Source organism: Myodes glareolus, chromosome 16 (assembly GCF_982192425.1).
Source record: "Myodes glareolus chromosome 16, mMyoGla1.1, whole genome shotgun sequence".
In the NCBI taxonomy this organism is placed as follows: Eukaryota; Metazoa; Chordata; class Mammalia; order Rodentia; family Cricetidae; genus Myodes; species Myodes glareolus.
In genome coordinates, this window is record NC_142041.1 from 18502114 (window position 1) to 18526379 (window position 24266).

The window sequence follows — 24266 nt, forward strand, 5'->3', positions numbered from 1 at the left end:
CAGACACAACATTTTCTGGAACCCTTGTTAAGATTTTTTTTTTTTGTCTCTCCTAAGCCAGGAGTTTGAAAGGAAGAAAGAATGTTCCAGAATCCTGCCAAGGACAGAACTCTTCTTCCCACTTGTCAGAATAGGATATTGTGGAACTCAGTGGAGCTACGTGCAGAACGGTACAGATCAGACAGGGCCTGGGGACCTCTCACCTCTTTGTCACTGCAAACCCTAGTGATGTTGCCCTGCCCACCCAGTCTGGAAGCCAGGAGGTTTCCTTGGTAACAAGAGTATCTGGCTTTCCCTCAGCACCAGGCAGCACCTTCAGGCAGTGAAGTTCACTCATGGGCTTGAGCTGGGCTTGTTTTTTTGGGGGGAGTGGGGGACAGGATGTGGATTCTGGTGATGAAAATTTTAAAATTATTTGCCCAGGAACTACGGGGGTTGTTTTTATTGAAATAGAAAGAGACGTTTATGACCTTGCCTTGCTGGGAAAAGGATCCTGGACTCTTGGGGCAGGGAAGGATGCTGTCTGGGAAGGGGGTCAAACAGGAGAGGTGGGAAGACTCTGAGGTTTGACCCGCTCTGTCATCTGGCTACAGGAACAGGCATGGATGAAGTATCAGCTAAAACACACGGTGACAAATGGGGACTCTTAAGTTTAGCATAAAATTGGGCAGAAGAGTCAATTCACCAATTCACCATCCCATCTATGGATAAAGAGAAAATTCTTTCTGCTTTCTACAGATCTCTGTAAGCACAGTGCAACCTCAGCAATGGATACAAGGCCTCTGAGGGGAACTGGGCGTATCTATTTTCTGTATAGAAAACAGATCAGGCACAGGCAATGTGCAGCTCAGATACTGCAAGCATCCCAGTTAGTGAATGCCCGAAATGTTTCATATGACGGCATCATGTTACAGTGTTAAAAGGTTGGACATCCCTACCAGTGTAGATGGTTATACCCTTCCAGTTCATCATCCCTTGCATCTTATACCATCTATGTAAATGTACCGTAGGGAACGGTCCCTTAACCATAAATGCAACAATCACTTCTTCAGTGTGTGAAAGAACTGGACTAGGGTCACCGCTAGGTTTCGCTTGCATAGAGAAACCTCATCTCTTTCTGAAAGGCAGTTATGCATTATTAAAGGTGTGGTCCAAAGAGCCATCGAACTAACACAACCTAATGGACCAAGCCCAGAAAGATCAGGCTTACAGCACATCTCTGTTGGAAACCTTGGATTTCATGCCGAGGCTGAGCCACAAGATCTGAGTTAGTGCTACAGAATTCACCAGAAAGAAACCATAAGGGAATGGAGAAAGAACTCAGTCAGTTGGGGGGTTTTCAAACTCAAGCTCCATAATGCATATAGATTCCACTATAAAAATATTAATCTCTAAAAAAATACATAAATGTAAATATTCCATTTCTATAGTGACTCCTTACCCCCACCTATATCATGCTACTCATTTGAGACTACAGTAAATACATGCCCTCGAGGGGGCCCACACAAGTCTATCTCTCTTGCCCTTTGAAGCCAGTCCAATTGTGCTTTCAACTGTGCTCCTGGACCCAGGGCCTAAGAAGGTCCCTCACAGCGGGTAGTCTAGGGAGAAAGTCAGTGTAAGAGGCCTGGGGCCCCCCACAACCTGCCCCTGGAAAGTCAGAGTGATCCTGCAGGCTCAGATGGGAACCAGAAACACTCAGTTAGGAGAAGCGGAGGGACAAGGCCTAGGCTCTGCCTCTGTTAACCCCTCTGGGGCCACACCTTCAGGTTCTGCCTGAAGCTCCTGTATTGAAATTCACAGCTCTGGGCTGGAGTGGGGAAGAGAATGTTGTGTGCGTCCAGCTTTGGAGTACAACCGTTGATGTCTGCTTGTTTTTTAAGCGGGACAGAAAAGGAGGCCATAAACAGCGGTGCTAAGGCAAATATCCAATGGCACATCAGGATGCTTTTTTTTTTGTCATTCATTGTGTTGACATCACAAGGCAGATACAGTCTGTAAACATATATGCTGTACAGTACATTAACCATACATGGAAAGGAAAAGAAAGTCACCCTGTATGTCTTTTCTTTCTGGGATTCTGTTCTTTTAAGTCAAAGGAGTTGCCGGGAGTCTAGGGAGAATTTTAGGGTTGGCGAGAGAGATGCTTTACTTTAGACTTAAAAAAAAAAAATGCAGTGGCTTGCAGAAAACAAAAAACGAACAAACGAAATAACTAACACCCTAGGTGAGCATTCAGGGGCAGCAGGGGAAGAAGTGACCATTCACACCGCAGCCCATAGAAACTTAGAAACCGTCACAAAAGATACAAAAGTCATTGACAGCAGGAGATGGTTTGCTCTCCTGCTTAGTAAGAGGAAGCGGTGGAAAAAAAATCATTGTTATTATTGTTATTATCATCGGTATGATTACTACAAAAGTTAAGGCTGTCCAGATGCCGTCTCGGATGCAGAAAGTCTGTGGCCCTCAGTGATGTGTGCTCACATAGACAGCGAGGCTTCTGCGTGGCAGTTCTGACCCTCTGATGCTAGACTGGAAGGGAATCAGAGGCCTCTGAAGTTGTGAAAATGAAGCTGGGGGAATTCCCCGGGGGATCATCAGTGAAATTTTCTTTTAAACATTTCAGGATCTTTATACCCCTCTGCATCCAAACAAGCACCATTTGGGGTTTTAGTGAAGTGGGATTTGACACGTTTGCTGAAGCCACGAGAAACCACACTCTTCTACGGAGGGATTTTTAGGTTTCCCCCACAAGATACAAGTAGGTCTTCCTGGTAAGTCCTAAAAAATGCTGGGCTATGAAGGTGAACGGCCAGCAAAAACCTAAGATCCGGCTTTTCTCATTGTTTTGGGCTGTTTTCTGCGTACCCATAGCGGCAAAGTCCCTGCAGTGTTTGCTAACCCAGTAGAACAAAGGATGCTTCCACAGTCTGTCCAAATCAATACGCCTCGATTAGGAGACCATGGCGTTTTCAAATAATTGCACATTTATAAAGTTTTGAAACCTATCTCTTTAAAATGCTTGGAATTTATGGATTCTGTTATAAATGTAAGTATTACAAAACTACAATATGAAACTGTTCACCTTGGAATGACTTAAACTGTAAACTGACTTTGCCGGAGATGAGGGTGCGTTTACCAGGGAAGGGCACGCCAGTGAGTTAAATTCTCCAGTGGGACAGCCACAAACAGAGGTGACTCACTGCCTAGGTTTTAAGTAAGGACAATGCCAACAAAAGGTGTCCCCACTGTACATTCTGCTTATTTTCATCTGTGTTTGAAATGGACAGGGTCAGTGTTCATTAAGAAGGAAGGGCCAAGGTAAGTACTTTGACATTTCACCTCTATCAACTCCCTCACTCTGTTCTTTGCTTTTCTGATAACCACTGATTCTGGCATTAAGTAATTTATAGCTTTCAGGAATGTTCTGTGGTTCCTGAAAAGAAACTTCTTCAGGAACTGAAGGAGTTTGCCTCCAGAGTTTTGTCCCAGAGATGATACCGTATCCCTGGGAGGCTCTCTATCTACGCATTTCCCTTTTTGTAAAGCCTCAATACAGAAGGGAATTTTTGACCCTTTCCTGGACACTGCTGATGATAAGTGGAATCACTGGATACCAGCCAACCATCTGAGAAGCAATTTGTTTTTTTGTTGTTACATAAGGAAAATAATACAATTGTGTGTAAAAGTTTAAAAAAGAATGCCCTAAGAAAAAGATGTCAAGAACGTTCAAGATATGAAGATTCTTTAGATATATATGTAGGGCCAGATTTGGCCATCACAACTGCCAAAGGGTCTAATTAAATACCATTCAAATAATAATAAACAATATCCCTTTCCTCCTTTTTGTCTCTTTATTTAAAAGGGAACTGATTAAATAATATATATATATACACATATATATTATACACACATATATGTGTTTCTGTACATTTTTGTCTTTTTTTATTGATTTGTTTTTTGTTTTTGAGGCAGGGTCTCACTATGTAACCCTGGTTAGCCTGGACTTACTCTATAGATCAGGCTGACCCCAGACTCACAGGGCTCTCCTGCCTCTGCCTCTCTAATGCTGGGATGAAAGGTGTGCTCCACTAGGTTGGGTGGAAATGAGTTATATGTTAATGAACAGCTTAACTAACATTAGTTTGGCAATATCATCATGGATTCTTTACTCTGGTTATGCAACCACACAACCACACACTTTGCTTCTAGAAGGGGTAATACCACAGATGGGGGGATGGACAGACAGACACTGTCCATAGTCATGGAGAGGCAGAGTCACGATTACAATCCTGTTTAACATTTTCATCATCAAGGCCATAACTTGATGCTGTAGATGGACTGATTGAGGATTTGCTGAGCCTGAATCCCCCACAGAGACTGGAATAGGATGCAAACATCCGCCATATTCAAACATACTTTCATTTACTGTAGCCACAAATAATTTTAATGAGGGCGCTATGTCTTACTTCAATTAAATGATATTTTTAACAACAAAACGTTAGAGCAAATCCTAACTCCCGGTTTGCCAGTCACTTGCTCATACTAATAATGACCAACAGACGATGGCAGACTATCCTTGGTCCTTGAGATTCTTATGAAGAGTGAGAGGTACAGACTGCTGTCTTCATAGATAAGTAGTTTTCTTACGAAGTTCCAAAGATCAAGCCCAGGGGGTTCTGAGCTCTGCCATCCTCTCCCTCACTGTGCTTCTGAAACCTCACATTGAGCAGTCCAAATCCCCAGGAAAGCAAGAGATAGGCAGAGGAAACCTTTAGATTGTAAATTTCTCAAATGAATTCTTAACATGACAGATTGTCTGAAGCCATGGGGACTAGTCTCTCCTGTTGTGGAAATGGGTTTGTCCACACGGCGTTTTAGTCCAGGCTTGTGTGCTATTTAACCACCTGTGGAGGAAAAGGGCTGTGGCCCTGGAGCCAGGTTTCCAGACCACAGAGTCGCTGCATTCTACAGCAGCTGTGCTCGCGAAGCCCAGACCTAGTGGCAAGTCTTCAGTTGCCTCAGGGAAACTGTGGAGGGGACAATATGAGAAACTCAGTTCACTCCTTTGCTCTTCCTTCCTTTAATTTTTCTTGTTTACAGATTAAAGATTAAAAATGACTCAGTAAAAATGAAATGACTTGAGAAAAAAAGATAACAATGTCATTGCTCTTTAATCATACTAAATATAACTTTAAGCCAAGAAATGGACAAAATAACAGATTTGTCCTCAGAGAAGCAAATTTAGTTGGCTCTGTACTGCGATTCTACAGGCTTCCTTAGAATTTTTTCTGGGCTATTTTTCAGATATGTTGAGACTTGATGTGGGAGATCAAGTATATGGTGATTGAGGCTATATATTCCATGGGAACATACATGATTCTGGTATTGATTTGTGATGATATTATGAATGTTTGGGTAAATAAAGTTATCTCTAATTTAAAAATCAATGAACACATCACCACTTCATTTTATTCCTGGACTACGGTTCTTTTTCTAAATTCCTTCCCTTTGGTTCCACTAAACACAAGGCTGTCCAGGTTGGGGCGATGCTAACAATGTATTTCAAGGGCTGTTCATTATGTTTTAGGTTAAAAAAATCCTTGATATTTTAGAATTCTCAGATATTGAAGAAACAAAGCTTTAAGAAATCTAGGAATTTGCCACTCAGTCAGACCATGTGGAAGAATTTAAGATCTTTCTTCCTCTTTCAACATTTTTGACATTGAGAAACCTCTGTTGTTTTATTTTATTTTATTTATTTAATTTTTTTGTTGTTGAGACAGGGTTTCTCTGCGTAGCCCTAACTGTCCTGGAACTCACTCTGTGGACCAGGCTGGCCTTGAACTCACAGAGATCCTCCTTATGTGCCACCACTGCTTGGATTTTTTTTTTGTTTGTTTGAAGAGTGGAGAAAACTACACATTGAAGTTACCCAAAGCATTCTCTTACCCACGGGGACATAAAGAAGTAATTTTTAAAAAGCACAGATGCGAGACTAATCAGCTGGGCTGGGGAGACGAACCGCTAATGCATACAGCACCATCTTGGATACGGTAGGGGTGTAATCGCAGCCCCCTTTGGTCAGAAAGACTGTTTTAAGAAATATGGTCACTGCAGAGAGACTTCTCAAAATGATCCCCTCTTTGAAAATAGATGAATTCAATCAGAAAATATCCATGAAAAAAAAACCAATATAAAACTTTACATTTTGGGGGAGTATGGAAACAAGACTTATGGATTGGTGAGCACTACAGATGCTGAAAACCACGGTGGCCTGAGGTCCTTAGAAAAACCTGTACAAAGGGTTCACTGGGCAAGCCACAGGAAAAGAGCTGTTGCCCCTACACTTTAGCTGGGACAGGCGCTGGGTGCTTTGCTTTTGAGTCAACGTCGCTTCAGTTTTAACAGAAGGGAAAGCACAACACTGTAGTCTGGAAGCTTCTGTAAGGCAGCAAAGAAAACGTGTCATCCTAGAACAGCCAGATTAAGGTAGGTCCGCTTTTGGCTACGCTAGCAACCGGTCAGAGCCCACCGCGTTTTGCTACACGAGATATAAAAACAAAGATCCACACGGCAAAAGAGGCAGGTGAGAGGCAGTGTGTGTGTGTGTGTGTGTGTGTGTGTGTGTGTGTCTATGTTAGAGGAGCACACGCCAAAATGAAAACCCCCGGTGCCAACGGGTTTGAGTCCAGTCAAGTCAATTAAGGCTATTAGACAACCAGTCTCTGTGAAGAGTCCACTCCAACCGAGCAGTACCGCACGGATTCACTCTTGAAGACACAAGGAAAGACTTAGAGGAGAAAGCAAGTTCTTGGGGAGAGAAAAAAAAATGAAGCACACACATGCACGTTGTTTCCCAAGTGAGAAGGAAAGATGTGAGTGAGAGATGAAAGCAAATCCAACTGTGAGGCAAGGCAGGTGTTTGCTTCCAGTTCACGGTATCGCAGTTAGTGGTACAGTGAGCTCTATTTAAGAGGTGGAGAGTAGAGAGGCTGCCCGGAAGAAAGGGGAGGAGAAAGAAGTGGTCACATGACAACACAGCATTGACAGCGCTTTTTCTTTTGGGTACCTGGGGCTGGTTCTGTGGCCAGGCTCTCTTCCTTGCCTTCTGGGGATGAGGGTTCTGTGGTATCCGACGTGGGCCTCCCAGACACCAGCTCGGCCGCGTTCCCATCGATGGTGGATACATCCGTCACTGTCTTCTCTCTTAGCGATTTCTCGTCGTCTTCATCGATCAGGACTAATTCGGCCTTGATGGTTTCGTCGTAGCCTAGCACCTTTTTAGTCTCCTCTTCATCTTCGATGTTTTGGTAGCCCATAAAAATCATGGTGACGGGTTGATCCAGGTTAGCCTCTGGCCCTTCCGTGATGGCGGGCTGAGCCTGCTGCCCGGGGTTTCCCGACACGGGATCTTTCCTGGATTTCTGCACCATTTCTAACTTGGCTTCTTTGCAGAGCATGTGTTCCTTGGGATGGCCCAGGCTCCCATCTGCAACAACAGTCCTTTCCGACATGTGTCCCCTGAAGCTTGATTGTCCAGCCTTCTGAATTAGTTCTTCCACGTCCTTTGCGCTTAATTTGTGGACTCCGTTTTCTACCACGGTGCCTCCTGAGTGCACCTCATACACTACTTTGGTACCATCATCATAGACTTTGACTCCTCTCTGATGGACCCCCTCTGGGCCAATGGTGGATGCAGAGAGAATCTTGGTCTCTCCTGTCTGTTTGTCTGTCTCCACATTAATTTCCATGGCGTATATAGCTTGAATGAAAACAAGAGAAAGGAGGTGCATGTTACAACAAAAAAAGCCAGTGAATGGTTAATTGCCAAACAGACAGAAAAAAAAAAGTGATGTGTGCCCTTTCTATTGTAACCACCAAGCATCCTGAGTGTTAGCATGAGCTGTGCAGTGTGGACAGAGGCAGCTGTGTATATTCTTCACACAGCAGCTTAATGCACTGGGAAGACAGAGGCATATAGTCACTGCATCTCAGTGAATTCTTTAGGAGAACAGTTAAAGTAAGAAACTTCAGGTCTAATAGGACAGAATAATGGGAAGGCCAGCGACATGCACGTGATCTTGACTGAGCTCTGCCTAGACTTAGAGACAATTTCAAAGATGCGCCTGCCTTCCAGAAGCTTAGAGTCATTTTCCCAACTCTTTCATCAAATATATGCCTACATTTTTCTCTACATTTTCTCGAACCTGTTAATGAAGGAGATGTCAAGTGTTTTGCAGGCGGGACATAGCTGTCCTTCTCTAAAGTACGACCAGCTATTCTGCAGAAACGGGAAGACCCAGAAAGCATTGGTATGGTGTGCTCTAAGAGGAAATCCAGTCGTTATCTGACCTCCAGCAGGAGTGTAAAGTTACCATAAGGCAACATTTGGATGGATTCTTTGTAGGACAGAAAGTATCCTTCAAATGGCTCTGTGACCTCAGCACCATACGGAAGTCACAGAATCTTTATCAAGGGAGTTTTCAAATTTCATGTGATGGAGCGCATCTGTGCGACTAAGCAAAACTTCTAAAAGGGAGCCACTGAAAGGACAGACTGTCATGATGCTTGTAACACAGGAATTGAGGATGATGCTCCAAAAGGCCCTCCGTCCTCTCTCTCCCCACTCTCTCCTCCTCTCCTTCCTTCTTCCTCCATCCCTCCCTCCCTCCTCTCTCTCTGTCTCTCTCGGCTTTTTGAGACAGGGTTTCTCTGTGTAACAGCTCTGGCTGTCCTGGAACTCACTCTGTAGACCAGGCTGGCCTCGAACTCACAGAGATTCACCTGTGTCTGCCTCCCGAGTGCTGGGATTAAAGGCTCTGTTCACTCCTCTCTGAATGATGCTAAGGCTCATGATTCCGTCCCATTATATTTTCCCTTTCTCTGTTCCACTCAGTATTGTGCCTGATGCTCACAACTATGAGACTCTCCTCTCCCTTTGCCTAGGCCCAGGAGGAGTGGTATCCAAGGCACCAGACTCTCCAACCATCTCAGATTTGAGTACTGGGTGCTATTCCTAAGTGGTGCTCTCCATTGTCCTGCAACCTCTTGGGACACCAAACATTTGTGTTCATCCCCTTAGCGGCTCCCTGTGAGACACGTGTTGTGAATGGAATGGGGTAGCAGGTCTACAGAGTCACCTGATTGCAGGCATCCTTCACCCAGACAGTACCCAGACACGCTGGGCTCAGCAGCTGAGAAACCATCACATCTTCTCTGAACTCTTCCCTCATCTTGGTGCGAGGGGACACTAGTACCGCACTTAGGGGCTTAGTCTTTAAGTCAGAATCCTTGAACCATGTCTGATCTACACTTTCTCTCTAATCTCTAATCCAGTCACGGAGAGGATCTGCCTCAGGGCTTCCCATCCATTTCCTCATTACTATCTCTTCCCAGCAGGCCCCAGTCCAGATCATTATGTTCAGCACAACAGCCATGTTTCAGGTTTCAGTGACTTCTGTTTCCCTATTCAAGTCTCGAGGACTATATAGACAGAAGGACAAAGGCAGGCTGGGGCCAGCTTTTGTATGGCCAGGAGGAAGAATGGTTTTCTATACTTTTTAGAGCGTTGTATAAAGAGAAAAATAAGTCATTTGGAAGGTGGAGACAGGAAAGTTAGGAATTCAAGATCACTCTCCACTGCCTTGGGAGTTTGAGAACAGCATGGGCTACCTGAGTCTCCGTCTCAAAAAGAAAAAAGGAGAGAAGGAAGGAGGGAGACAGAAGGCAGAGGAAAGGTAAGAGGAAGAGAAGAGAGAAGGGGAGGGAAGAGAGGGAGAGAAGGAGAAGAGGAAGGAAACGGAGAGAGGAGGAGGGAAAGAGATGGAGGGAGGAGTGGAGATGGAAGGAGGAGAGGAAAGGGAGAGGACATACCAGAGGGAGGGATTGCTAACAGGGACTATGTGGATCACAGAATCTGAAATGTTTACGAGTAGGCCATTTACTTCAGAAGTCTGCTGAGCCTGTAGTCACGCTCCACTTGTCTAAATTTTTCTTCTCAGAAACGTTATTCTTGCCTGTGTGTGTGAAGCACCAACTCCCTGGCTCAGCATCCAGCTCCTGTCTGAATCTGTCCCCACCCTTCCTTCCTCCTCATTTCACGGTCTGTCTTGCTTTCCATACACGCTGACCACTGTAACCCTCACATTATGTTCAGAACACTGCCCAGACTAACCTGCTTTTCCTAGTTCTCCTCCAATAATCCAATAATCGTCTAGAGCCTCATATACCTGCTTGTCAATGCTTGAACCCCTGCCCTTTTCTGATTATCTACCAGCTGGTAAGAAGATCCTAGTTGCTTTTTTCAGCTGTCAAATCCTCTCTCTCCTTTCCTCTCACATTGAGCCAAATCGCTCCATCCTATACCTAAGTAGTTTCTGATTTTAAGATTCCCACCTGCAAAATCCTTTGCACTTTCTACATACAAGTCCACATACGACACAGTCACCAATGTCAAGATAAACCCAGCCCCTTCTCCCGGATTCTTCTTCGAACCTCCCATCTCTAAGTCACCCCATTCTTCTTAAGACTCCTAGACGCTTTCTAAACTCTTCTGAGGACACTGGACAATTTCTACCCAGCGGTGTGATTATATAGTCCAGAGTGGCTCTGAACCCCAAATCTCCCCACGTGCTCAGACTGTAGTGTGCACCATCATTAGTATTTCTAGGGATGATTTATCAGGTTCATGGATTTTTTTTTAGTTCCTTGCCTATCATCTTTGTGTGATCTTCCACTGCCAGCTCCTACCCCAGAACCTTTTCTATAGAAGGAACCTGATATACACATTGAACAAGTAAATGTAACTAAATGGTCTTCACCAGTCACAAACATTTTGTATAATAAAACACCAAAGAAAGGTTCACAATTAATGCTTGCCACAGTTTAAGAAATCAGCGATAATATTGTTCCAGCTGCCTGCATGCTAAGATATAGTCTGTTCAAGGTGGACACTGAGCTAACCATTCAGAAGGAAAACCCAATGACTTCTTATCACGACATCCATGTTGCTTGGCACATAGAAAATGATTTTTTTCAAGTGACACTATGGGAAGCCAACCATTATTTGTGACAGGGGTACACAGGTTCACACACAAAGGCTGTGATATAAAAATGATATTTATCTCAGTGATTTCCTGATTTTTCCATACAGCATGTAATCAGAAAAAGAAAACGGTTATTTACGATTGTATATGAACTCCAAAGCTTGTTTTTTTTAAATTTGTAATACAAATTAAAGTAAGAATTCATATTTGGATTAAGATATATTTTACCACTATTAACATAATGATTGACGGTGGTAGGTAGAATATTGAATTATCTCCCAAACTTCCAATGACATGTGAGCAATATGATATATTAACCTGTCATCAGTACAGAACATGGAGCAAAATATTTCTATGTTGGTGTGACAGAATACAGACAATTAACACGGGGATATTTTGAGGTGTCCATCTCTTTGCCCAGAAAACCCGCCTAGTTGGTTCATCATTGCTCCTTCCCCATCATTGCTCCTTCCCCATCATTGCTCCTTCCCCATCATTGCTCCTTCCCCATCACTCTGCACTCCGCCTCCTTTCACCTCTGCCTGTTCCCAGAACTAGAGGGTGGCAGGGATGGGATGAGGATGGGGTGGGAGTGAGCAGTTCTCCTCTGGAAAGGTGATGTGGGTCCACGGCAGAAGGAAGAGAGAATTCAGTGGCAGAGAAGGCAACATCTGGGTGGGGTGCAGAGAGGTGATGATGAAGCTGGAGTAGTGGAGAGAGAGAAAAGCAGATGATGGAACCCGAGAGCTCCTGCTGAGTGGAGGAGGGACTTAGCCAGCAGGTAGGAGAGCCAACCTCAAATGCCTTTGTCAATATCCATGTGATGCTCAAGCTGGCTTCAAGTTCGCTTTCCAGCCTCACCCTATGGAGTACTGGAATTACAGGCATGAACCACCACACTGGCCTCTGGATTCCTTTTTATTTCTTGTGTGTCATTTTAAATGTTATTAAATGTGACACGACATGGAGACAGAACCACATGTGACCAGAGTTCTATTATGGGTGTATGTATATGCATATTTATAAGTACGTATTGTACACGGTCAGTTCAATATTTCTAGAATTGAGCACAGAATACTTTTAAGTATGTTATGACTTAGGTTTGTGTTATAAAATACAATATTACACAAGTACTTTATTCTTCTAGGTAAAAAGGAAGCTTCAAAAAGAAGCACAGAGACTTTTTTCTTTCTTTTTTTAGTGATTCATTGGGGATGTGGTCCCAATTTCTCTCTGCATTTACTCTTCTTTGGTAAAGGGTACCTAGGAGGACTGACTGAGAGTCTCAGACCTGATCAAAGACAATCAAAGGCAATGCTTAGTCCTCTTGAATGATAACATGGAAATGTCAGTTAATCTCCCAGAAAACTACGCAGAAGGGAAGAATGCTTACCTTGGTGCTTTTAATGAGTGAGATTCATATTTTGCTTTCGTTCTCAAACAGTCACACAACAAACTGAATGATGGCAGCGATGAGCCAGCAGGATGCAATCACTTCAGTTTTAACCCCATTTCCCGTTTCTGCCAGTGTTGGGATTGAACCCAAGGCCTATGCATGCTACGCGTGTGCTCCATCACTGGGTTATAGGTTCAGTCCCAGGTTTTTTGTTTTGTTTTGTTTTGTTCTGTTTTGTTTTGTTTTTTGAGACAGGGTCTTGCTATGCAGACCCTGTTTGCCTCAAACTTGCCATCCTTCTCCCCCCACCACTTGAGTCATGGGGTTACTTGTGAATTTTGGGGGATTTTTTTGTTTCATTTTGGTTGGTTTGCTTGCGAAAGGAGTTGCCTATAACAGAATAAGAGCACCTGACACAAGAAAGAGGAGGCACAACCAGCAGGGTCCCACTTCAGAATCAGCCCAAACACACAAACAAGACTGCGACCCAAGAGGATGGAAAATTCCATCATGGTGCAACCCCCTTGATTCAGGCTTGAACTCCTAGCTTACTTCCTTTGTCTCTCAGAGGTCACAGAAGATGCGGGGGAGTGGCCGAGGTTCATGTGTACGTAGAAACACATGCCTTGCTGCCATTCGCCAGTTTGGTGGGAGGTGCCCAAGGATACAGAAAGACAGTGTATCTGAACACGGTCCCAGTTCACACCCATCTTTGGGCCTCACCAGTCCTCATTTGCACAGTGTTGGTGGAGCCTGGGTGGCTCACGAGCTAGTGATATGTGGAATGCACAAGAGAGCAGCAGTGGGTATATCATTACAGTCACTCCCAGTGGAGGATGCTGAGCTGGGGCCATCTTGTTGATTCCCTAGTAGCCAGCATTGTCACCTCTCACAGGCAAGTCATGCACATGGCTCTTACTGAGCAAATAAACCTATATGTGCACATATATGTGCATAACCCTTTGAGCATATGGTTATGTTCATACCTTCTCTTGAGGTTGAGCATGTGAGATTGACCACTGTGATATCAGTGATAAAAATGAGAGAGTTAATTCAGAGTGGCTTTTCCTTCTCATCTCAAAGGTCAGTCTGTTACTCCAAAACCAGGAATGAAAAGTGTTTCTTAACCCAATTGTTTTCCCAAAAGACCTTAGTATTCCACAGCAGTCAGTGTTTAGAACTTAATAGCGACATGTAAATAGTTAAACGCGTAATTAGCAAGCACATAATGCAAATGACAGTCTACAACAATTTGTTGTCTTTTATGAAGTAATGGAAGGAAGGAATTCAAAGGTCAATGAAAAAAAGTCAATGTTTATAGAAGGATGAAAATATTAATATTCCTGATTTGATTATTACATATTTAATATCTATCCTGAATTATCTCCTTTTAGTCCATAAGTATACACAATTATTCTATATCAATTAAAATAGCTCAAACAATTAAAATAAATAGATATTAACAGATGTGTGATGTTGATGGGTAACAAAGACAAATCAAGGTTTGTTTTTTTTTTTAATCTCTGGTTTTGCTCTTTCTGGTTAAGAAAAGCAAGTCAGGCTGAATAGTTCCAAGAAGCACACTGTGGAGGAACCACAGGGCTCCAGTGTATCAAGTCTTGAAAGTCATCCAACACCTGGGACTATGGCTGCTCTAAGTTTTGAACACAGGGTCTCAATTCCCTTCTCCAATGGCTTTACCTCAAGAATTCTGATGCTGGAGGCTGGCACTCAGAATTTTGATTTTTAGAAAGGGGAGATACTAGATTCTGTAGGAGGGTAATGCTCAGGATAACTTAACTCAGAGACAGTTTTCAAAACAGAGGCCACCATGTGCTAGTATGGAACCATCACAAAAAAACGATCAGTGTAAGCTCATTTTTGTTTTAATTCAAAGTCTCTGGAAAGATGAGCTAACATTGAAGATAAAGTATGTGTAGATTACAAAGATGTGTTTCTGGGGACAGATGGAAGCATGTGCTCTGGGTGTGGGGACAGTCATCAGATCTCGATGACTGATGATATCCGTGGATGTTGATTTAAGGTTGCCAAGAACCAAGAGATCTTCAATGGTGCATGTAACCTCAGTGCCCTGACTTTGGCTGCAACCTCTAATGCTTTTATCCCTAAAATAAAGAAAACTAAGGCCTGCCTTTCATAGCTGAGGTGGAAATAAACCATGAAGAAAAGCAAGGTTGTGAGGTGCCATAATCAAGAACTACAAAACCCGTAACAACAGAGAAAAGAGTTTTTCTGCTTTCACAACCATTAAACCCTCGATTTAAATCTGATGCAGAAACATGACAAGCAAACACCAAGGCTTCTGGGTTGGGAATGAGAAAGAATACTAGAGGCCTAGTGGTCAAATCATGACACCGTTCTCTTCTCTCCTTCCTGCTGCGGCTCTGGAAAACTCAACACTCGAGGGAGATGATTTGCCAAGAGGAACGGTTAGTGGACATGTCAGATTGACAAAGGGCAGACAGACACATAGCTCCTTCTTATTTTTCTCTTTTGAGAGGAAGAAATAAAAGCGCCAAGTGAGGGCTGGGGAAGTGGCTCGGTGAGTAAAGTGGCAGTTTCACAAGCACGAGGACCCAAGTTTGGATCCCTGGAATTAACCTTAAAAAGTAGGAACAGCAGTGTTGTGCCTCTGATCCTAGTGCTGGGGACACTGAGGCAGGAGGATCTCTGAGGTTTGTGAATCAGTCCGTCTAGCTGAATTAATGACTACTAGATTTTGCAAGAAACCATGTCAAAAAAAAAAATACAAAAACAACACCGAGAATGACTGAAGACACGTGACTAGATGTCTGCCTTCTTGCCACAGCTGTGCACACATGTGTACCCACCCAAACAAGAGCATTCTGAAGGCTCTTCTATGTGAAACGCACGGATGCGATTGCGGGGAACAGATGACATGTTTCCGATAAAAGCATTCAGACACATTGCCTGTCATGGAACTGACCATGATGCTGAGTGGGGTCCCCTGTAATAACAGCACTGAGGCTTTACTTTGAACAGGAAAGCTGAAAGGCAATGGCGACCCACACACTGGGACCACAGCCAATAGCATCACACTTTGAGAGAGAATCTTGGTCTACCCCAGAGTGTCCTGGAGGGCTCTGAGTATTGAATGTTTAGAAGACCGGAGACAAGGTGAGGTGGGTTTGGGGGAGTGAGGGGAGGTTGGTAGAAGTTTTGTTAAAGCAACCAAGAGACTGTGTGGTGTCATAAAGGAGCATCAGGTGCAGAACAAGGACCAAAAGGTGAAAGAGGAGGTAGAAAAATGATAGTTCTATCAGGGGAAGTTTTCTAAGAGAACCAACTGGAGGTGGAATGGGCTTCTTGGATGGAAGTTAAGCTCCGCTCACTAAGGGATAGAACTGTGGTTTTGAGGGCTCCAGAGTTTGTTTAGACAGGGGCTGGGACAGAGCCTCATAATTCTGAAAAGTCAGTGTTTCTAAACACATTTCATTTCGACAGAATCCCAAGCCTTCCAAACTCTGAACAATCAGAACGTGGGTAATAACACTCAATAGAGATGCTCAAATAGACTGGGTTGTACGAATTTCTGAGAGGACAATCCGAAGCAAGATGGGCTGTGCCTAGGAGAACTCTAGTGACAGATGCTGCCACTGAGTATGCTGAACACCCTGTGCAGTCACTGTAAACCGTAACTGACGAGCAACAGCCCGGTCCAGAAACAGCTTGGCAGACCGACTAATCACAAGACATCGGATTCCTCCGGGAGCTGCACTTGTAGGCAAATACACCCACAGCTAATAAATGTGGATGTAAATTTACTTTCTAAAAGGCTCTGATCATATTATACTTCTGAAAATATGTCACTATGCATTTGTGGTCTCCTCAAATTGGAAGGGTATCAAATTGTAAGAGAAGGTGTAGTCTTACATGTGGCTTCAATTGCATGGGTGCATTACCGTTGAACTTTATACTTTACGTTGCTTGGTTATCAACACTGCCCTAATCCCTCCCTCCCTCCTTCCCTACTCCCCACTCTGTCTTTAAGATACTCGCTACATAGTCCTGGCTGTTCTGGAACTCACTATGCAGCCCAGGCTGGCCTCAAACCCAAAGGAATCCTTCTGCCTCTGTCTCTGGAGTGCTGGGATTAAGGGAGGGTACCACCACTCTCAGCCTCCATTTCTACCTTTTGACATGAATTCTCACACACACATCCCATCTAAGGACTGACCGACCCTTCAGTGGGATCATACTTCATGTCCTTTTAAGGGAAGATCAGAAAAGCTTCTTGCCTCAAATTGCCAGGATCCATCAGCACCAAATCTGTAGTAACAGATAGGAAGACATGACTTTTCAACATCTATTCCCCAGTTGACCTTGGACAAACACCCTGGTCACTTGGAAGAGTCCCCAAGACTGCTAATGTATCTTCATAGAAGAGCAACAAGCTTCAGGTTCCAGCTTAATCCTCCTCTAGATCCAGGGATGGGGACCTGTTCTGGGTATGGCCAAATGCCACTTACAGACCCAGCAGGCTTCAGAATTCTTGTAAAAACAAAGCGTAAGGAAGTGTTGAGAGATGTCTACTAGACATTGAAATTTAGTCCATGGATATGCCACCTAGGTCAATGATTAGCTTTTAATTTTGCCTTTTATTAAAATAAGGAGGTATTTGGCTTCAAAAAATATTCAGGTTGACCTACATAAGGTTTATTCTGGTCTAAAAGCCCATGATGATTTTGTTTTATTAACTATTTTATTATGAGACTTATTTTAAATGTGAGTTTACCTCGAGTAGATAAACCAAAACCCAGTGTTCATATTTGAGTTCACCTGTACTGCCACTAACTGTGACTCAGGGCTACTTGTTCCTTCCTCCACCCTGACCAGGAGCAAAACAAAGGGGTTGGAGGGGAGATCTACTGTTTGCACCCTCGTATTCTCGTCTCTGGGGCATAGCTCTGAATGTGGCTCTTCATATTCTACACTCACAAACACAGAGTCTGTACAGCGGCCCACTGTCAGAAACATTAGCAAGAAGCACGCATTCTTTAATTGTCTGCTCACCCCTAAATACCCCCAATATCTAAGAACTCCAGAAAAGTGAAGACTGAGGGGTACATAGTCATATTATAGGAAGAGCTCAATTCTCAAAAGATTCTTGCGAGAGGTTCATAAGCTTTGAAAACCCTTTCCCCCCAGCCTCAAGCACAGCCTCTTCAGGATCTACAACATCAGTGAGGAAAATCAAAAAGTCTGGAGACACAGTGCACACAACAGATTCACCTTAAGTGCAGAGCGAGGTGCAGCGACCACAGATACTAGAAGAATATGTCCCCTTTCCAGCAAAGCTGGAGAGACAGTGTCCTGTGGTTTCTTTATAGCTCTCTCCTACTAGTCCTCAGCTACCTATGGGGCCAGGGCCTGCCTTGTGTGGCCACTGTCTGTGCCACATCATCTGAGAGCGGGCTAGGAAGAGTCTCTCTGCGTGAGGACACCAGGGAACCTATCTCGCAAACAAAGCTCCAAAGAGCAAAAGCCCCCGGACAGTCCTGGAGTCAAAGCTAAAGGGTTTGGGAACTTACCAGCCTCTCTGCAGGCCCCTTCCTGCCCTGGTGATGGATCTGCTGTGGGCGACCAGATTGGCAGGTCAGGGAGCTGAGAGGAAGCCGAGCTTACTGCATTTGGGAGCAGAAAACAGGGAATACAACAGACACAGTGTTGGGAGGCTTAGCACTGGTTCACTGCCCGGACAGCAGCTTGCTTGCCCTACATAACGGACAAGAGGATCAGCGGTAACAAAATCAAGCGAGCGTTAGCCCAGTGGCTGGAAGTCGGCAGAGTAGCTGAGGCAGGAGGGATCCTGGCCAGAGAGCTCAAGTCCCAAGAGTGTCTGTGTATGGCAAGTCATCAGAAAGCTTCAGAACCTAGGACAATGAGTCCAGATGGTGGAAGGAAGCAAAGGCGGCCCAGTTACTACAGGCATGATGAACTCAGTGCGGAGCAAACACGGGACACCCACTGAGATGTGCATAGAACAGCAGGTCCCCCTTCTCTTCTTACCACACCGAGTTACTCTTTGTTCCCTCTGCCATACTGGGGCTGAATCCAGGGCCTTGTACATGCTAGACAAGTCTGATATACTGACACCCTCCGGCAGAAAAAAAGTAACAGTGGCTACTGTTGAGCACCTTGCTCCACTGGGTGTTTTCATCCCTCTGATACTACCAAAAGGAACCCCCATCCTTTAAAGACAGACTCTGTCCCCTACTGCCAAAACCTAGTTTTCAGAAAAATTTTGAATTTATCTCTCTGTGTATATATTTATGTATACACACATATACATACATACATGAAATTTTAAATTAATCAATTAGTTATATTTTAAGACAAGGTTTCTCTGTACAACCTTGGCTGCCCTGGAACTTGGTCTGTAGACCAAGCTGGCCTCAAACTCAGAGCTCTACCTGCCTCTGTCTCCTGAGTGCTGAGATCTGTGTGCCACCACTGCCCAGTTCTTTTTTCCTTTCCTTTTTAAAAATATTTTTTCTTTTTTTCTTTTTATGTACCTCGGTGTTTTGCGTGCATGTATGTCTATGTGCTGGTATTAGAGCCCTAGAACTGGAGTTACAGACAGATGTGGGTGCTGGGAATTGCAGGTTCTCTGGAAGAGCAGCTAGTGATCTTAATCCCTCATTTTTCTTTTCTTTTTTTAAAACTTTTTAAAATGAAAGTGAAGTTTGTCTTTCGCTCCTTTCCTCCTCCTCCTCCTCCTTTGGAGCCTATCCTGGAACATGCTCTGTAGACCAGGCTGGCCTCGAACTCACAGAGATCACCTGCCTCAACCTCCTGAGTGCTGAGACTAAAGGCATGTGCCACCAATGTCCAGTGAAAGAATTTTTTTAATCAGTTACTGTGCTCCTACTGTACAATAACAGAATCTGACTCATTTTCGTCACTAGATACTAAGTACACTATGTGGGACTATGGCTAGTCTATTATGTTGTGGCCTTCTTTTGGCAAAAAAATTAAATGCACAAATTAATTTTAAAATTATAAAAAACAGTATCACATACATGGCTGTTTATTGTCTTGGTTTAGATCATTTCTTTAGAATTCACTGCCTGATGATTCCCAAACAACAAACATAAATGCCTGCAAGGGTTTGCTCTGACTTTCCCCCTTGCTTTCTTTTCCAGATTGTTAACACTATCATTTGTTTTTATTTTTCTCTCTCTCTGATACTTTATGCCCTCCTCGGCTACCGTCATCACCTTCCAAAAACACAAAAGTCTAGCATCTGTTCCTGTGTGCCTCTAGGCTCACCCCTGTGCAATCCGCTCTACGTGTGACTTCCTACACATCCTAAGCACTACCCCTCCTCCCCATCGCTCCCGGGATAAAGCTATGCCTTCCAGGTTAAGAACATCTGCGTTTTTTTTACTACAGCACAGTACTTCAGTACTCTAGTCTAAGTACATTTCCTGTGATTCTTAACTGTCTTTCCTGTCCTATTCGGCGAGGAAACGCAGTGAAAAGACAGACTGCTCTCTGCTCAACACGACTTCCCTGGGAGCTACGCCAGCACCAAGTGTGTACACGATGTATATTATTAAGTAAGTTAAGGGGCTGGAGAGGTGGCTCAGTGGTTAAGAGCACTGCCTGCTCTTCCAAAGGTCCTGAGTTCAATTCCCAGGCAAGAGTGATGGTCACATAGCTTAATGAACTCGGTTTGGTCCGCACGTCCCATTACAATGAAAGGAGAGACTAAAGTGTCTGACCTCCAAGTGAGCACTATGACTCCAGGCCCACCCCACTAAATAAATAAATGTATTAAGTAAGTTAAATCAGCTCATTTGTAGTATAGATATAAAGATCGCTCATGGTAAAATCTAGAACTAAAGCAAAGCAGAATGCCAGGTCATAGTGGAAGGGAATTTCTGAGTGAGTTGGAAGGCAATTTATTCTGAAGATTTTTAAATGATGCTATTTCCAAAGCATAATTTCTTCACATATAAGAAAGAGTGACCAATATATTTAATATGTTTTTAGCTTAGTCAATCCACTGTTTATTGACAAAAAGAGACTATACAGCACAGTAATCTATATTAAATCAATATAAAGGTTTAGAAACAGAGATTTATAGTTTATGTAGTCCCCGATTGTATTAATAAAGCATAAAAGTAAGGGAAGCGGGGGAGGGGGGAGGTCAAGTAGCTTTCGGAGATATATTCATTCAGAAGACCACTGTTTACACACACGAGAGCAAACTCCAGGATTCATCCCATCATTTGCTACTTCAGGCTGAGGTTCTAAATAACACCGACAAGTGAACTCACTGCTGGCTCAGCAGAGCGTGTGTCACTGGGCTAAGGAGGGAGACCATCAGCTGCACTTGGATGAACGCCTTGACGAGTCCACTTAGGAGGAAAAACCTGAAGGGGGTGAACACTGGCAGGTATGCTAAGGTTAAGGCAAGGAAAGTCGTGGGGCCAGACAAAAAGAACTGGGAGTCTCCCAGAGAGAAACAGGAAAGCAAAGAAGGAAGATGCTGGGTAGCTAGGCTCTGTGTGACGCTACTTCTTTTGTGCATCGTGGTTAAGCCTGAGGATCTTGGAACAATAATCACCCAGTCGTAGTGGCATGGAACTATCCCCTGTGTCCTCAACATGCCCCCACCAGAATCTGTGCTGCTATTCACCTGCAGTCTCTCTTCTATTCTGTCCTGTGGCTTATAGCCCACAGTTTACTCAGGACCGGGGACGGAAGCCCTAGCTCCTCCCACTTTGGGCCCCCATCAGCCCTTTACCTGTTTCACGTCTCACACCTACCTAATAAAAAAAAACATATATGTGTGCCTTGAGTGTATAGACGTGTGTGTTTGTGTGTGTGCATGCATGCACCCAGAGAGGCCGGAAGAGGACTGGGAGGTGTCTCCCCTACCACTCTCCATTTATTCTTTTGAGGCAAGGTCTCTCCATGAACCTGGGGGCTTGTATTTTCTCGGCTAGGTTGGGGGCTAGCAAACCCCAGCAATCTTTCTGTTTCTATCACCCCTTGGAGATGGGATCACAGGCACCCCTATGCTGGGGCTGGGGTCTGGAATTTAGTCCTCATGATTGCCGAGCTTGTGCTCACAGCCACTGAGTCATCTCTCTAGCTCTGTACCCTGCTGACACCTCTCACGTTGCTTTAGTTCTGGCAGATCTTTTTTCTTACTCCCCCACCCTTTTTAGCCTTTACCCTGGAAAGACCTATAAACAGACACTGGACTAGGATCAGTTTTACTCCATGGCAACCGGGCCATGCACTGACTCATATATGAGTCCGAACAGTGCAGGATGTACTGATAATGAACCATCGTGGTCTAAGGGCAAAGGTGGAATTTCTCTAAGACAATGGATTTATTTTTCCACATCAACCACGTGGGATAAGAAAAACAGGACACAATAAAGATAAGGTGTCTTATACCTGTCATCCTCACATCTGGGAGGTTAAACAGAAGGACAATGACGAGTTCAGGCCAGCCTGGGCTACATACCAAGTCTCAAGCCAGCCCAGGCTACAGAGTAATACCATGTCTTAAGACAAGAAGAGCAACAACAAAACCCCAGACAGATATGGTAGTGCATGCCTGTAATCTCAGGATTCAGGAGACAGAGGCAGGAGGATTGTCACAAGTTTGAGGTCATCCCACTGTGTGTAGAATTCGAGCCCAGCCAGGGCTAGTCTCAGACTGTCCCAAACAACCCCCCAAGCCAAACAATACAAGGAACACGACATAAACACGAGGTGAGAAGACGCTAGACCGGAGCAAGGTTCGCATTTTCTTCTCTTTCCCCAGCTGCACAGGCTCTGGATCCCGCGCAGGAAAGACAGATCTGAAAATCCTTTTGCTACAGGAAGGAAGTCAGCTGGGAAGCGGTTATGAAGCTGCCTGGAGGGGAATCCCTAAAGACGGGTCTGGATTTGAGCCGGGGGCTACGTAGCCATACCAACGTTGAATATTTTTCTCTAACCTTGAGCTTCTATTACTCCGGAACTCGGAGACTGCAGCTGCCTCTCGGCTCTCACTGTGGGGAGGTATGGGAGGATGTGTGCCCCAGGCAAGCACAAGGCAGGGCCAGCGACAGCAACAGCTTGACATTAGTCAGTCTGGAGGGGCTGGGAGCCTTTTGACAACGGCAGTTCATGAAAAGATGGCAGAGCTATCAGGTACTAGAGCAACTGAGGAGAGGGAAGATGGCTGGATCTGCCTTGCAGACCTTCTGAGTTTCACCAAAGACTTCCATACACCTCTGGAATGGGAGGGGCCTCCACAAGTGTGATCTTTTGCATCCAAATGGAGGTTTAAGCTGTTAAATAGACCAAGTAAGACCTCAGAGATTGAGCACACACGTGTCTAGTACATTCTATGCTAAGCATAGCGTTGCTAGGGTGAACATTTTAGAAACTGGGAGCAAACGCCACATATAGACATGAGAGTGAGCTACTGAAAGAGCCTGTAGCTCAGGACTTATATCTTATTGTACTCTAGGAGGTTGCCCCTGGACAGATGTGAAAGGGTGACGAAAGCACCTTGTCTAATGTGTGTCAGATGCAGGCCCAATGACCACAACTCTCAGAGGGCTGGGGGCTACATGACTTCTTCTAGGAGACAAGGGAGAGAGAGGGAGATGTCATAGGGAGACCAGAGTAGCCTCCTCACTGTGTCCTTAAGTGCAAACCTTAGGTCAAGTGTGGTAGTGCACACCTTTAATCCCAGAGCTCAGAAGGCAGAGGAAGGTGGGTCTCTGTGAGTTTGAGGCCAGCCCGGTCTACAGAGTAAGCTCCAGTCAGGACTAGGTAGAAAGATCCTGTCTTAAAACAAAACAAAACAAAACACACCTCCCCCATAAAGAAAAAAAAAACAAAAGAAGAAGAGGAAGAAGGAAAGGAGGAGGAGGAAGAGGAGGAGAAGGAAGGAAGTACTAAACCGTATTTGTTACGTAGCCAGGAGGTCTGTAAAAACACAGCACACAGAATAGCAAATGGCCTTTAGCTGGCCTGAGTCACTAAGGTGTCCTTTTTCTATTAACATCAGGGGTCTCTTTTTCTCTCTTCTGTCAGAGAAGATAAAGCACATCACACAAGGGGCAGAAATTCAGAGTGCATCTTTGTTCCAGCCCGGCTAAAACACTGTAGTCATTATGAAGAACACGTGTAGCTATAACTAGAGGTGCAGCCCCGCTGAGAACTCTTGAAATACGTCTTAATAGGCAACCGAATATTGAGATTTCCCAATGACGGTTTGGAAGTTTTGGTGTGGCTCCAGGACACCATAGACTGGCCAGGACAGGAATCTAAGATCAGCATCCAACAGCAAGACTGGGACAGGCCCAGAATGTACATGTTCCTTTTTTTGTTTTGGCCAAGGCTTCACATTAGAGATATACTGTAGATATATACTATGCTGGCTACCTTAACTGTCAACTTGATATAATCTAGAATCAGCTGGGAAAACCATCTCAATGAGGGGTTTTTCTAGATTGGGTTGACATATAGGCACATCTGTGGGGAATTGCCTTAATTTTTTTAAGATTTATTTTAATTTTTGAAGATGAGTGTTTTTCCTGTGTGTATCATGTGTATCACATCCATGTCTGATGCCCTCAGAATTCAGAAGAGACTATTGGATTCCCTGGAATTGGAGGGCACATTGTGGGTGTTGGGAACTGAACCTGGGTCATTTGCAAGAGCAACAAGTACGCTTAGATGCTGACCAGTCTCTCCAGCCCCTTGGGAGATTGTCTCGTGTTAACTGGTATAGGGAGACTTGAACACTGTGGGTGGTG

The 24266-nt window shown here is 44.4% G+C and overlaps 1 protein-coding gene across 5 annotated transcripts in view; it reads right to left on the reverse strand.

Annotated features, from left to right (window-relative positions):
- The window catches only part of Palm2akap2 (PALM2 and AKAP2 fusion), a 459281-nt gene that overhangs the window by 174456 nt on the left and 260559 nt on the right, over positions 1 to 24266 (reverse strand). For 3 of the 5 annotated variants that reach the window (XM_048420463.3, XM_085677115.2, XM_085677116.2), the window contains exon 7: positions 7073 to 7765. The exons of the other annotated variants lie outside the window; for them this stretch is intronic. In XM_048420463.3, coding sequence (XP_048276420.3) covers positions 7073 to 7765 — 693 coding nt within the window. The remainder of the gene's footprint in view (positions 1 to 7072; positions 7766 to 24266) is intronic. 5 annotated transcript variants of the gene reach the window in all.